This window comes from Bos grunniens, chromosome 3 (genome assembly GCF_055505025.1).
Source record: "Bos grunniens cultivar Pamir isolate PY7600 chromosome 3, Bosgru_T2T1.0, whole genome shotgun sequence".
In the NCBI taxonomy this organism is placed as follows: Eukaryota; Metazoa; Chordata; class Mammalia; order Artiodactyla; family Bovidae; genus Bos; species Bos grunniens.
In genome coordinates, this window is record NC_141167.1 from 35076784 (window position 1) to 35090430 (window position 13647).

General features: G+C 43.4%; 1 protein-coding gene across 26 annotated transcripts in view; it reads left to right on the top strand.

Moving 5' to 3' along the window:
- Positions 1-13647, top strand: part of FGGY (FGGY carbohydrate kinase domain containing) — a 532748-nt gene that overhangs the window by 396933 nt on the left and 122168 nt on the right. For all 26 annotated transcript variants that reach the window (XR_015160120.1, XM_086390249.1, XM_086390248.1 and 23 more), the window contains 2 exons: positions 5546-5620; positions 11880-12000. Coding sequence is in view for 25 of the 26 variants with exons in the window: in XM_086390249.1 (XP_086246375.1) it covers positions 5546-5620; positions 11880-12000 (196 nt within the window). In the remaining variant the exon portion in view is untranslated. The remainder of the gene's footprint in view (positions 1-5545; positions 5621-11879; positions 12001-13647) is intronic.

The following is a 13647-nucleotide window of genomic DNA, read 5'->3' on the forward strand; positions in this document are numbered from 1 at the left end:
TTTAAAAAACTGAGGCTCAGACAACAAAACTCACAATTGTCCTGCCGTCAATCAGAGAGAACATCTTACTCCAAAGTGTATCGTCTTTCTTTCACCTTTATAAATCCCAATAGTATTTACATAAGTGTTTTATAATCGTACCTAGGAGGTTGAAATTATCCATTGCAGTTCACGTCTCTTTGGCCACCATATGCTCTAAATATTAATTATGAATGTTTTCTGTTACAGTCTTCATTTCACAATAGTCAAAATAAATAAAATATGCTTACCATTGGAACTCTCCATGGGGGCTTCCCCACTCATTTCACTCTCTCCCAAGCATTTGAAACAGGCACATGTGCATCTATAAACAGATTCCTTCCAGTTATGCTTCCTTTTCATATCTTCTTACTGATGGAGCCATTCAGCCTTCAGCCAAGAGTATCGGCTCCTCTGGCCTGTTCCAGCTTTCTGGCTGGTTGCAAAGCTGTGCCTCCCCCAGGACATCCTGGCATCTCCAGGGCTCTGACACCTCTTGCCATGATAGCTCCATGAGGGTCCTCTGTAGCCTCCTGAGTGGTCCACATGACAGTCACACCTTAGAAAGTTCCATCTTGTGTTGACTGTCATTTGATTTTTGTCAAGATGAGGCTGGGATGCCTGATACTTGAGGGAGAATCAAATGATTATCTGTTCTTCTACTGTCTCCATTGGCAAATAAGGTGAGATGTCAAGAAAGCAGGGACCCTGGGCCATAGTAATTTCACAGTTTAGAGAGAAGTGTCTTTCACTGAGTCACATTTCAACTCATGTCTCTGGTATTAGTGGTGAGGGAATGTTGGAAATAGCCATGGGAGAACCATTCTTGCTTATTACTCCCTTTTGATACTGAAGGCCTTCCATATGATGGTCCATGTAATAAATTCCTCCCCAGGAATAATTTTGTTTCTCTTGAAGAGTGATATGTTTTATTTGTCATAAATGAAAGGCTGTGCCATCCCTCATGTTTCTTTTTTTGCCATAGCTACTAGTAAACCAGCTCAAGAGTTAAATTTAGTACTCATTTACCTTGATCATCTCATTCTCCATTTCTGAAGAAAAGAAACTATCTTCTCTTTTCTTCCCTATGATTTCTGAGCTTTGAAAACACTCAGAATTTAGAGAAGGGTTCATCGTATCTTTTTGTTTGAATATAGATACGTTGGGGAAGTTCTCCTGAATAGTTGCTGGGATTAAGAAAACTCAATCTAGTGGTATTTTAGTCCTCCTCTCTCATGGGTTCTTACTAATTGAGAAGAGTATCAGAACCAGTTACATCGTCAATGTTATTATACAGAGCCCTAATAAATTAATAGGAAAATGGTCTATATAAAAAGTCAAAACCCTCCATCACAGTTTATCCACATGTGGCATTCAGGACCCTCCTGTGGATGGATGTTGGTCTGCCAAACAGACTCGTACCCAACCACATGGAGGACCATGGTCTGATTCACACCTCACTGATAGCCAGCGAGAGGAAGCCAAAGCTAGACTACCTATTGGACTGACTCTGAAAGAGAGCTCTAAACCGTGGCCCAATAACTTTTCCTACCCTGTTGAGGTCAGGCCAGTTGTGAAGAAGAGAGAAAGAGAGACCACTTATGACTTGTGATCTTTACCAAGCACCACTGCACTCCCTGGGGCTGGTGTTCACAGAGGGTGTTTGGCTGAGGGGCCTTAGGGCAGGGCTGAAATCCTGTCCACTCTGCTGCTTTTTATAATTCACTCTTCTCGATGGAATGTCTTGCATTTAGTCCACCTAGCAGGAGCACCGTTTTCTAAATCACACAACAGCCCCATATAACCTACAGGGTCACTTCTTCTGCTTCCCAGGTGGTGCAGTGATTAAGAATCTGCCTCCAATGCAGGAGACACGAGTTTAATCTCTGGGTCAGGAAGATTCCCCTGGAGTAGGAAATAGCAACCCAGGTGGTTCAGATGGTAAAGAATCTGCCTGCAATGCAGGAGACCCTGGTTTGATTCCCGGGTTGGAAAGATCCCCTGGAGAAGAGAATGGCTATCCACACCAGTATTCTTGGGGCTGCCCAGGTGTCTCAGACAGTAAGGAGTCTGCCTGCAATGAGGGTTCTGCTGGCAGAATCTTCCTGCAGACTGGGTTTGATTCCTGAGTCAGGAAGATCCCCTGGAGGAGGGAATGGTTACCCAATCCAGTATTCTTGCCTGGAGAATTCCAAAGGAGACTGGCAAGCTACAGTTCATGGGGTTTCAAAGAGCCAGACATGACTGAGCAACTTAATACTTTAACTTACTTTCTTTTACTGCAGTCTCATAGAAATCACTTCTCTGATGAGGAAGAGAAAGTGTGGAGGTTCGGGGAGGGGGAAGAGCATGGGGTAAGCAACTATTAAGTGATGGTCCAGTGTTTTTCTTTCTTGGGGTGTGGAGAAAATATACCCACTCCACCTCTGTGAATTTATGAGGGGCTGAGGGAATAGATACTGTCTTTCCTGGTGGCCCAGACAGGAAAGAATCTTCCTGCAGTGCAAGAGACCCAGGTTTGATCCCTCTATTGGGAAGACCTCCTGGAGAAGGGAATGGCTACCCACTCCAGTGTTCTCGCCTGGAGAATTCCATGGTCAGAGGAGCCTGGTGGGCTATAGTCCATGGTGTCCTAAAGAGTCAGACATGACAGGAACAACTAACACTTTTGCTTTTTTTTTCACTTTTATAATTGTATATGACAGAGAGGGATAGGATGTTAGAAGAGAGAATGGCATTCATAAAGAAAAAGGAGCACTGAAGCGCCACACATTCACCAAGTGTTAGCTTAGTGCTGCTGTGTACCAGGTCAGTGGCAGGCATGGGAGGTACTGTGGTGAGTAACACAGAGTCTGTCAGAACACCTGGGTTCTGGCTTCCATGAACCTCTGGATTCTCTCTTAAGCAAACTGCTTTCTCCTCTGTGTCATAAACCTCTATGTTATCAGTGTGGTTCATGTTCTCCTAGTTCCAACATTCTTACTGCATATTTAGGCCTCTGGAGAACTTTCTGAGAGATGTTCCTTCCGAGTTCTTGGCTGGAGAATATGTACCCCAAGAGCTCCTTTCTGGTTTCTCCTTCAAACCTCCCATGCTCCTTTGTGTTCATATCAACACCACTACTATCATTGAGTGGCTCCATAATCTGCCCTCTATCAGCAGGTAGCTCTACTGAATTCAGGAATACCCACTTTAGCAGACTTAGATGAGTAATCAGAACAGCTGGGTGACTTCCCTGGTGGCCCAGTGGTTAAGACCCTGTGCTTCCACTGCAGGGGACGTGAGTTAGATCCCTGGTCAGGGAACTAGATCCCACAGGCTATGCAGCCAAAAAGTTAAAATATAAATAAATAAATAAGCATGTGCATGTGCCGTGTGCTCAGTCGTGTCTCGCTTTTTGCAACCCCACTGAATGCAGCCTGACAGGCTTCTGTGTCCGTGGGATTCTCCAGGCAGGGATACTGTAGTGGGTTGTCATTTCCTACTTCAGGGAATCTTCCTGATCCAGGGATCGAACCCACACCTCCTATATCTCCTGCATTCCAGGCGAATTCTTTACCCACTCAGCTATCAGCAACCCACCCCCCCCCAAAAAAAAAAAAAACAGCCGGAACACAGGATGTTAAGTGAGAATAGAAAAGATGAGACACTGGGGAAGAGAGCGGGATTGACCATGGGCAGAATCACTCACAGAAGACAGGGAAGGTGCCTTCAGACTGAAGGCAATGGGGGCAGAATTTTTCACATGATCAGTTTACTTTTGAGAATAAGCACTAGCTCCCTTGTAGAGAGGAGCAAGCCCCATTGGAAACAAGGAGATTTGATCAGGAGCTATTTCAGCAATCAGGAAGAATGTGCGGAAGGACCTGGATTAAGGAAGTGACTGACAAGATGAAGAGAGGGGATGGATTCAAAATAAATTTGGGAGCTCAAATGTACAAGACTTGGAGACTGATTAAACACAAGAAGGGAGAGGGAAGTCAGGGGAAAGTGCTCCCAGGTTTCTGGTTTGAGTAGTGGAGGGATATCTGTGCCCTGTAACAGGCCAAGGCTGACGCCTTAATCCTGGCCGGGGGTGGAATCTGGAGAAAATGATAAATGGGGCTGGAGCGATTGAAGGACAGAGACCTGGGTAGACCACTAGGCTCCCCCGTTTTAGTGCAGGCTGCATGTCACCACTTCATTGAACTCAGAAATGTAAATACCGTTGCTGCTGCTGCTGCTTCTAAGTCGCTTTAGTCATGTCCGACTCTGTGCAACCCCATAGACGGCAGCCCACCAGGCTCCCCTGTCCCTGGGATTCTCCAGGCAAGAACACTGGAGTGGGTTGCCATTTCCTTCTCCAATGCATGAAAGTGAAAAGTGAAAGTGAAGTCGCTCAGTCATGTCCGACTCTTAGCGACCCCATGGCCCTCAGCCTACCAGGCTCCTCCATCCATGGGATTTTCCAGGCAGGAGTACTGGATGTAAATTAATTTTGTCATGAAAATCTGAAGTGAACTGTGGCACTGATGCCCACCAGCTTCGGACTAGACTTAAAGAAACCGGCAGTCTTCACCCTCTAGAAATGTCCCAAGAGAACACCTTCACAAATGGGAGACATGAAAGTGAGACCATGAACAAGTCTTGAAACTCCCCAAATCCAGTAACCTGTTGTCCTGGAACCTCTCAGAAATTTACATGCTCCATAAAAAAGCATGTGGTTTGGATTGACTTTAATTGAATTCCCTTGCAAACCACAGATTCTAAGTTATCCCCTAGTAGGTATAACATTCAGAGAAGGCAATGGCACCCCACTCCAGTACTCTTGCCTGGGAAATCCCATGGATGGAGGAGCCTGGTAGGCTGCAATCCATGGGGTCGAGAAGAGTCAGACATGACTGAACGACTTCACTTTCACTTTCATGCATTGGAGAAGGAAATGGCAACCCACTCCAGTGTTCTTGCCTGGAGAATCCTAGGGACGGGGGAGCCTGGTAGGCTGCCATCTATGGGGTCGCACAGAGTCGGACATGACTGACGCGACTTAGCAGCAGCAGCAGCAGCAGGTATAACATTTATAGGAGACATGTTAGTTTACTCTGAATACCCCACTGATTTCTAACAGTAGCAGAACTCAGAATAAGATCATCTTTTACTAGAATGCCAGAGCTACATGTTGATTTCTGCAAGCCAAAGAAAATAGGTGTTGGTAATAAAAGAATAATGTTTTCAGATAAGAAGAAAAATATTTAATTCATTCCATGCTAATAAATATCAAACACAATCTCCTAAGAAAAACCACACACAATCTCCTTATACTGTTTGGTTTGTTTTTCTCTAATCCAACGCAAGGCATTTTCTTTGGGGGAAGAAAGAATACTTTTTCCAGGTCTGGAGATTAAACAATTTAGTAGTCGCTTCACGTTCAGCTTACAAAAAGGGGATTTGCATATGAACTTGCTTCGGCAAGAAAACACATCTGAGCGTGTTTCATGGGAACTATCTCTAACCATGGCTCCATCTTTTCTTTTCTTCATCCCTATAGGTCACTGGATTGAAACTATCTCAGGACCTCGATGATCTTGCCATTCTCTACCTGGCCACAGTTCAAGCTATTGCTGTAAGACACTTGAATGCCATTTTTAAAGAGATTTAGGTCTATTGATAAAGTTGAGACTGCATATCCCCCAGGATACATCATATGCTGTTGTGACAGAGATTCTAGGGAGCTTGCCAAAAATAGATGCTTGTCCAGAAGGAAATTCTGAAGATCTTTATCTACTTTACTAATAGCTTCACATAGCTGAGAACTAAAAGGAGTTAAAATCTTAGAACATCTTACCTACCATTTATCTACTTTGTCTTCTAAGTTCAATTAAATAGAAGCAAGCAAGCAGATGCCATGTTCTTGTGCATTAAGAAGAGCTGGCATTAAGAATGTCCAGATTTATAAAATATGTGATATTGTTCACTTTACAAAAGCATCCAGTCCGGGGTTCCTTTAAATAGTAAGCTTCCTTGGAACATGAAAATGTTTGTTTTTATAATTAGGTGCTTAAACGAAAGCATTGGATGGTTAGGGAAGGAGAAAGGGGAGAATTCAGTGTTAGGAACTCCTAAACTGAAGATCAACCAGAAATGAAAACAAGTTTTTAGAAGGTCAAGCATCACTGTCTAAGGACTCATTGTCTAGAGGTGATCTGTGAGTGAGCTACAGGAGGGCTCTAAACCCTGAAATAACATGAAAGATTGCATGTATGTGCATGTTAGAAAGTGCATTTGAAGGGAGTGAGTCATGGCTTTCAGGATCTCAGAGCTGGTAGGAACTCCAAAATAACAATAATCCAGTGAGGCTTAGTTGCTCTGCTCTGGAAAGGGAGTTGGAGACTAAAGGAAAGGAGAATCAGTTCCCTGAATTCTGAGTCATAGTTTATTTTTCATAAATATACCTACTTAAGCAAAGTACTTTTATTTATTCATGCTATATAGATATAACTATATGCTATTCAATTACTCTGTTCTCCACATGCCACTTTCATATCCTCATTGGTTTAAAGAATAGAATTACATACATAGTTTCTATATGTCCATATCATCAACTAAAGTACTTTCCTTTTGTTTGGATTTACCCAGGTACCACATACATACAATAAAAGAGCCCAGTTGGCCAACACAATTAAATAATCCTTTTTAGCTTATAAACAAGTTCATCTAGAAACAACTTACTGAAGCAACTGTCTTATTGATATAAGAGCTTGTCCAGTCCAGTAATACCAGTCAGCCTGCTTTATTTATGGGAACTTGGTTTAAAAAAAAAAAAAAGGATAGTTCTGACATCTCTCAAAATGGCAAGAGTGACTAGTATGAAAAGATGAAAAAATGGAGAACAGAAATATGCATCAGTAGTAAAGGTAGTTATTTAGTGATCTTGCTTTATAGTAAAGATAATAATAATAAATGATACAGTTTTGAGATATTATGTACCAGGTAGTAGGCTAAATATTTTACATACATTATATGACTTTACCTTATGAGGGAGGAATTATAATCCCTGTTCCAAAGATTAGAATCTAAGCCTAAGTGAGGTTAATTAACTTGCTCAGTTTCATACCGCTAGTAAGTGGCAGAACTGGGATTTAAACCCACAGATTTGTAAAATAAACCTGGGTACACAGTGTATTGAGGAGCTTTTATTTTCTGATGTTAATGTGTGGAAAGTCTTATAGTGGAATGAATCACAGGCATTAAAATGAATAATCTAGGAAAATATCAGCGCTGCATGAGGCTCATCCTTCTGAGTCCCTGCTAAGAGGGAAACATGAAGAAGGAGGCCACCCAGGATGAGCCAAGGGTCACCATCATCTGATGATCATCCCTGTTCCCTCTCACTGATGCCCACTGCCTGTGCCAGGCACCAAACAGGGTACCTTACCCACAGTGAGTAACCCTGTAAGTAGGTGGGCTTGTCTCATTTTACAGACAGGGAACACTGCTTGCCAAGGTCAAACAGCTAGTGCATGGCAGAGTCAGAATCTGAACCTCTGTCCTTCTGCTCTCTGGCTTTTGCTCTTTCATGTTACCATGCTACCATTGCTCTTGGATCAGTTTGTAAAAGCTACGTGATTGAAATAAGCCTTCAGGCATTCCCAAGAACAGTTTTGATTTGACACATTTTAGAAAACATCATTAATCTGGCCAGGATTGTCCCACAGAGTCCCCTTCCTGGTAAGAACAGTGTAGCAGAAATCCAAGAATGTACAATGCAGGCCATGGGTGGGGGAAGGCTGGGGCGGGGGAAGCCAGCTACATTTTCCAGAACACCACACACTTGGCAAATCACTTTTGTTTGTAATAGGTCGTACATGTATTAAAAGCTATCATATTTATTCTCTCCATTGTTTTAATGACCTTTATAGCACCACAAAGGAAAGGCAATTGAAGACAGATTTTTCAATAAGGCTATGTTGTGCAGTCCATTGAACTGTGAGGAGTTCGGTCTGTTTTGCAAAAGTATCTGGGTGTTCTGATCTTTTAGTTCATTTGTGTGTTTTAATGTGCATTTTAATGAGCATTCTAATACCAGAGATTTTCCCATGATGTTCAAAAAAATGTGTTCACTGACTATGAATATTCCTTACACCTATTGATTATAAAGTTATTTAAGCACATTCCTCTCCATAGCAATATCTATGGTTGACATTTTCTAAGAACAGAATGAAATTAAAGAGATATTGTAGTGAAGTTAATTTGAGACTATGCAAAACCCTTCATGAAATGAAATTCTCTCTTGACCAAGCTTAATTGAAAGACCTGTCAAACACCCAGTTTATCCATAGCCTGTTCATCTATAGTTTTCTTTGCAGAATAGACTCTTTAAAAGTACTATTTGCATTTGAAGTCTCTCTATTTGCATTTGGTTCTGTACATTCCCAGTGGAACGGCCTAATTTTAATTTAAATTTCTCTGTGAAAACATTTTTTCCAGAAAGGTGAGCACAAAATCATTTTAGCACAAAGCCCTTTGGTGGGGCGTTTAAGGAGGGTGGAGTGTTTCACACAGAGTGGCGTTTAAGTTGCCGAAAGGGAAGGCCCTGTAACTAACCAGCAGCCTGAGTGGGAATTTCCTGCTGACAATGCCACACGGAGGATAGACCGGCCATCCCAGCCCCTCTGGAGGGAGCGCCTCTTGTTCTGATCGCTTCGCAACTTTTCCCAGAGAATGTGCTTTGTGTTACTCTCCTCTCAGGCCTGCTAATCACATGAGCCCCCAGGTTTCTGGTTTTAGAAATATCAGAAATATCCATTTTGCACGGCATCTCCATGCACGTTAGGAGGCAGCTTCCCCTCCCCTGAAGCAGAATGCATGGCTTTAAGCAAATTATGGAAATCCTAAATGGGGATAATAATATGCAGCTTTTGATTTTTTTTCATAAAATTAGAAGTGATGTTAAAGAGCATAGCAGAGTGCTTAGCCTATAGCTAATAACCAGAATAGCTCTCATTTCTAAATACCTTCCGTGTACTAGACACTCTTCTCTGAGCTTTACATATGCTGTCTACAGCAGCAACTTTGCAAGGTAAATATTTCTGTATTTCATCAAGTCTAAGACCACATTTTAAATTTTCGTTGCATATTAACATTTTAGACAGTCCATGGAGTTATCAAATGAAAAATATGATGTTTTATTCCCATTTTTAAAATGAGAATTGAGTCATGGAAAGGTTAGGTGTGAATTTGATTCTAAAAGTAGGTAAAATGCCTGAATGCCTTCCCAGGTTTTTTTTTTTTTGGTTTTGTTTTTTTAATTCAAAAGCCATACTCTTATTTCCTAGGTACAGATTCATGCTCCTAGAGTAGACTAGGGTTACCTGGAATCCACGGACACCAAATGATCCATGGCAGATGTAAGGCCATTTGTAGGGCTCCTAAAATTAATTATAATACTATTTTATATATGACTTTTTTCTGGGGAGGTCAGTAGGCTTTATCGTATTCTCAAGAGGGTTCATGACCGCCGCAAAAAGCTTAAGAAAGAACACCTGGGGGTAATCAGGCATATTCAATAAGCAGGATCTGGTCTTATAGGGTACAACATGTTTTAATCTTTTCTTTAACACACTACATCTGTGGATGATCTTTGGCGGCCCAAGTTTTATCTAATCCATATTCTTACTAGACTCGCTAATAGCTCCAACAAACCTGAAGACCTGTGGGCTGGAAATGCCTGGTTCTGCTCCTGAACTGCCCCCACTATTGCAGGAAAGGGGACCTCTTCCAGGACTCAAAAAGGGGTCTAATACTCGGAAATGAACTGTCCAAGGAGACACACGTGCCGACAAAACAAGAGACTTTATTGGGAAGGGGCACCCGGGCAGAGAGCAGCAGGGTAGGGAACCCAGGAGAACTGCTCTGCCACGTGGCTCACAGTTTCAGGTGTTACGGTGATGGGATTAGTTTCCTGGTTTTCTGTGGCCAGGGCCCTTCCTGGTGGTGCAAGCACTGCTCAGTCAAGATGAATGTCAGCAAGAAGGATTCTGGGAAGTAGTAGGACATGTGGTGTCTCCTTTTGACCTTTCCTGAACTCTTCCACTTGGTGGTGGCTTATTAGTTCCAGGTTCCTTGCTAGGACCTCCTCCATCCCTCATTATTTACTCAACAGCAATCAGGATTTTCTGCATCCTGATGATTTCCTAAACCCTCTTCCCTTCCTTTGGTGAAGCTCAGATACTGCATGTCCTCAAGCTGAGCTGTCGTCGCCTTCTTTGTGCACTTGAATGCCATCTGACCAGAACCACTGTCTACCTTCACTGAACCTGTGAAGCCCACACCCCACCTTCTTGGTGTTTGCACCATCTCTTACCTCCCAGATCCTTAACCTCCCTTTCTCCCTTGACCTTCTCCTTCCCCTTGACCTTTTCTTCCATCTGCTTCAGCCACTTCCTGTGTGCACACCTGGGACTTGGTCACTCTCCATAGTTGCTCTGTCTGAACATCTCAAGGGCTATCGTGACACCAAAATACCTTCTCCCTCATTTCTTCCCAGAGCCACTTTCTCTAACATCACTGTGCAGCTGCCTCCTAACATCATATCACAGTTCATCTTTTTGTTTTTAATCCTCTCTCAAATAAATGATGATTTGGAGACTTCCAGTTTTTTAATGTTCTAGGAAATTATGGTTTTTAGCTACTCTAATACCCTACCTAAAACTAATGACTTATGTATTAAGATTCACCTTGATGACCCTATGGTAGTATCTTCTTGTCAAGCATCAGTTTTTACTGAGTTTCGTGAACTGAACAAGACAAGGATGAAAATAACACATTTTCGAAAGATAGGAAGACACAAGGGCTGAAATGAAAATACGGTGAAGCTTGAGCCAAACAGGGCATGTGGTTTCTGCATCATCTCAGATCACTAAGGACTGATGAGGAATGGATTCTGGCACTGGAAACCGTCTCATTAGAACCACTACCTGGCTTCAGGTGATAACAAAGGTTCTTTTAGCCCTTTGCCAGCCTGAAGTCTTGTGGCTCACCTTCCTTGTGCAATGAGAGCCCTCTTTCCATGTTTCTGCTGCTGAGTTTGTTGGCGCCATTTCCAAGGAACTAACTTCTTTAGTTCCTCTTTAGGGAAGGAAAACTGACTTAGAGATCTCCAGCAGCGATCTTTTGAAACAGAGTTTTTTGGAGCAGAGCTGCCAGTCACTCCATTCCCCATAACTTATAGAGCAGAGGTCCCCAGCCTGCCAGGTTGCACAGCAGGAGGTGAGTGGCAGGTGAGCTAGCGAAGCTTCATCTGTATTTACAGTTGCTCCCCATCACTCATGTTACCAACTGAGCTCTCCTTCCTGTCAGATCAGCCACAGCATTAGATTCTTATAGGATCACGAATCCTGCTGTGAACTGCACATGTAAGGGATCTAGGTTGCACGTTCCTTATGAGAGTCATCCAGAAACCACCAACCCCACGCCAGTCTGTGGAAGAATTGTCTTCCACAAAACTAGCCCCTGGTGCCAAAAAGTTTATCGTAGAGGATCTGGACCATAGTGGATACTCATCAAATCTGTGTAGTTGAATGAACTGTGTTAACACTGTCAACTTGTTTTGTCAATGTATGACTACTGATAGAAGCAAATGGTATAATAATTCAGAAGGTTTTGGAATCAGGCAGACCCAGGTTGGAATTCCCACTCTGCAACTTAATATAATGGCATTATCACGAGCAATGTAATCTCCTTGAGTCCTGACTTTCTAAGAGAGTATATATATATGTCAGGCTCCAAGTGCAGGTTCTACTGCTGGGTAAACACTTAGCAAATGTTCTATATCATTTCCCTTTGCTACCATGCTGATGCTTTCTTCTATTTTTCCTTTTAAGTTCGGGACGCGCCTCATTATAGAGGCCATGGAGTCAGCAGGGCACTCGATCAGCACCCTTTTCCTGTGTGGTGGCCTCAGCAAGAATCCCCTTTTTGTGCAAATGCACGCCGATATCACTGGTAAGTATGAGGAGGAAGAGTAGAGATTATCCTAGACTTGACAGCACATGAATGTGGCCAAGATCTAGACAGGGTAGAAAAAAGGAGGATATAGGTGGGGTGCCATATTATTTGGAGCATTTATGTTAAAATGATTTTTTTCTTAAGTTAACTGCTGTTGTCATACCAGGAAAAGTGACTTCTATGTGTATCCAACTACTGGATGATGGTAAGAAATAAGAGAAGTTGGCAAGGGCCAGATCTTAGTTTTCAAATATTTACTTAAGAGTCTTGAGTACCTCTTCTCATACCCCACTTTGGGTAGTATTGAAGATACAGAAATGAAAACATGATTCTTGCCCCCAGAGAGCTCAGGGTCTGTGGAAGAAGGCGGACAGCAAACAGACACATCACATCTAGTGTAGCAAGAGCTTTGAGTGAGAAAAGCACAGGGTGTTATGGAAACACCATGACCTTGCCCTGGTTTGGATCTGTAACAGTGCAGGGCAAGTGACTGGCGGAAGTGATAAGCAAACCATCTTGAAGAAAGATTGCCGAGCCTGGCTATGGTGGGAGCTGTGGGTGTCTGGCTGCTGGTGGGAATTTGAGCCCTGATTGAAATGTCAAGATCCTGTGATTCCTTCTCAACTCATCAGAACCAGAGATCATGACACAGATGGAGGGAATCCTGGGTAATGGGCTGATCCTTCTGTGATCTGAACAGACAAAAGCAAGCAGGCTTCATAGTGCAGACTCCCGAGCCCCATGGAAGGGACCCCATGAATAGGAGGCCTGCTTGAGTCCCAGTGGCTGACCTGGGCTCCTTTCCCTCTGGACCTGCTGCCCTCATGCCTTTTGCTCCCTTCTCTCCCACTGTCTCCTGAGAACTCATGTTCCCACTCCCCACCACCACACGGAGGCCAGGTACCAGGGCAGGGCAAGCAGAGGGAAGTGGGAAAGGATTGAACCCTGCTCACAGCCCCAACTCCAGTCTCATCTGATTCTCCCTCCACTGGCCTCCATTCATCATGATCTCTTGCTGCCCCCCTGTCCCCTGTATGCCATACCTCTGATGAATGGGGGCTCCAGTTTTCTGCCAGACTCTCCCTTCCCCCCTCCAGGCCACGAAGATACCCACAGGTGAGAGCTTTCCCACACATGATGGGCAACATCACCCTCTTCACGTTATGAGATCAAACTCTGTTGCTGAACCCCTTCTTAGAGGTAGGGAAACAGAAGCATAGGCCAGTGAACAGTATCAAAAGCACACGGTCTAAGGGTAAGTATGTAAAAATAGGAGTAGAATTGACTACACTCAACTGCACTCCTACTCTGTGTCAAGGTAAATCACTTTATTTACATTTAATCTGCACACACCACCAAAGGTAGGAATCGGTGCCCCTGTCTTACAGCAGGGAAACTGAGGGTCAGGGAGGTGACTTATATTGACCATCCAAGGTCAGACACCTGGTAGGTGCCGGACTAGGATGGTACCGGGTGTGTCCAGACCTAATGTCCTCTACACTATGCTGCTGACCCAGGTTTCTTAACTTTTCTGCCCAGTTTATAACCATTTAATGATGAATCCCCCTTTCCTAAAGTGTCCAAAACCTATGGAAATGGGCCATATGGAGGCAGAAAAGAAGACGTAAAAAAGGAGCCCAGATT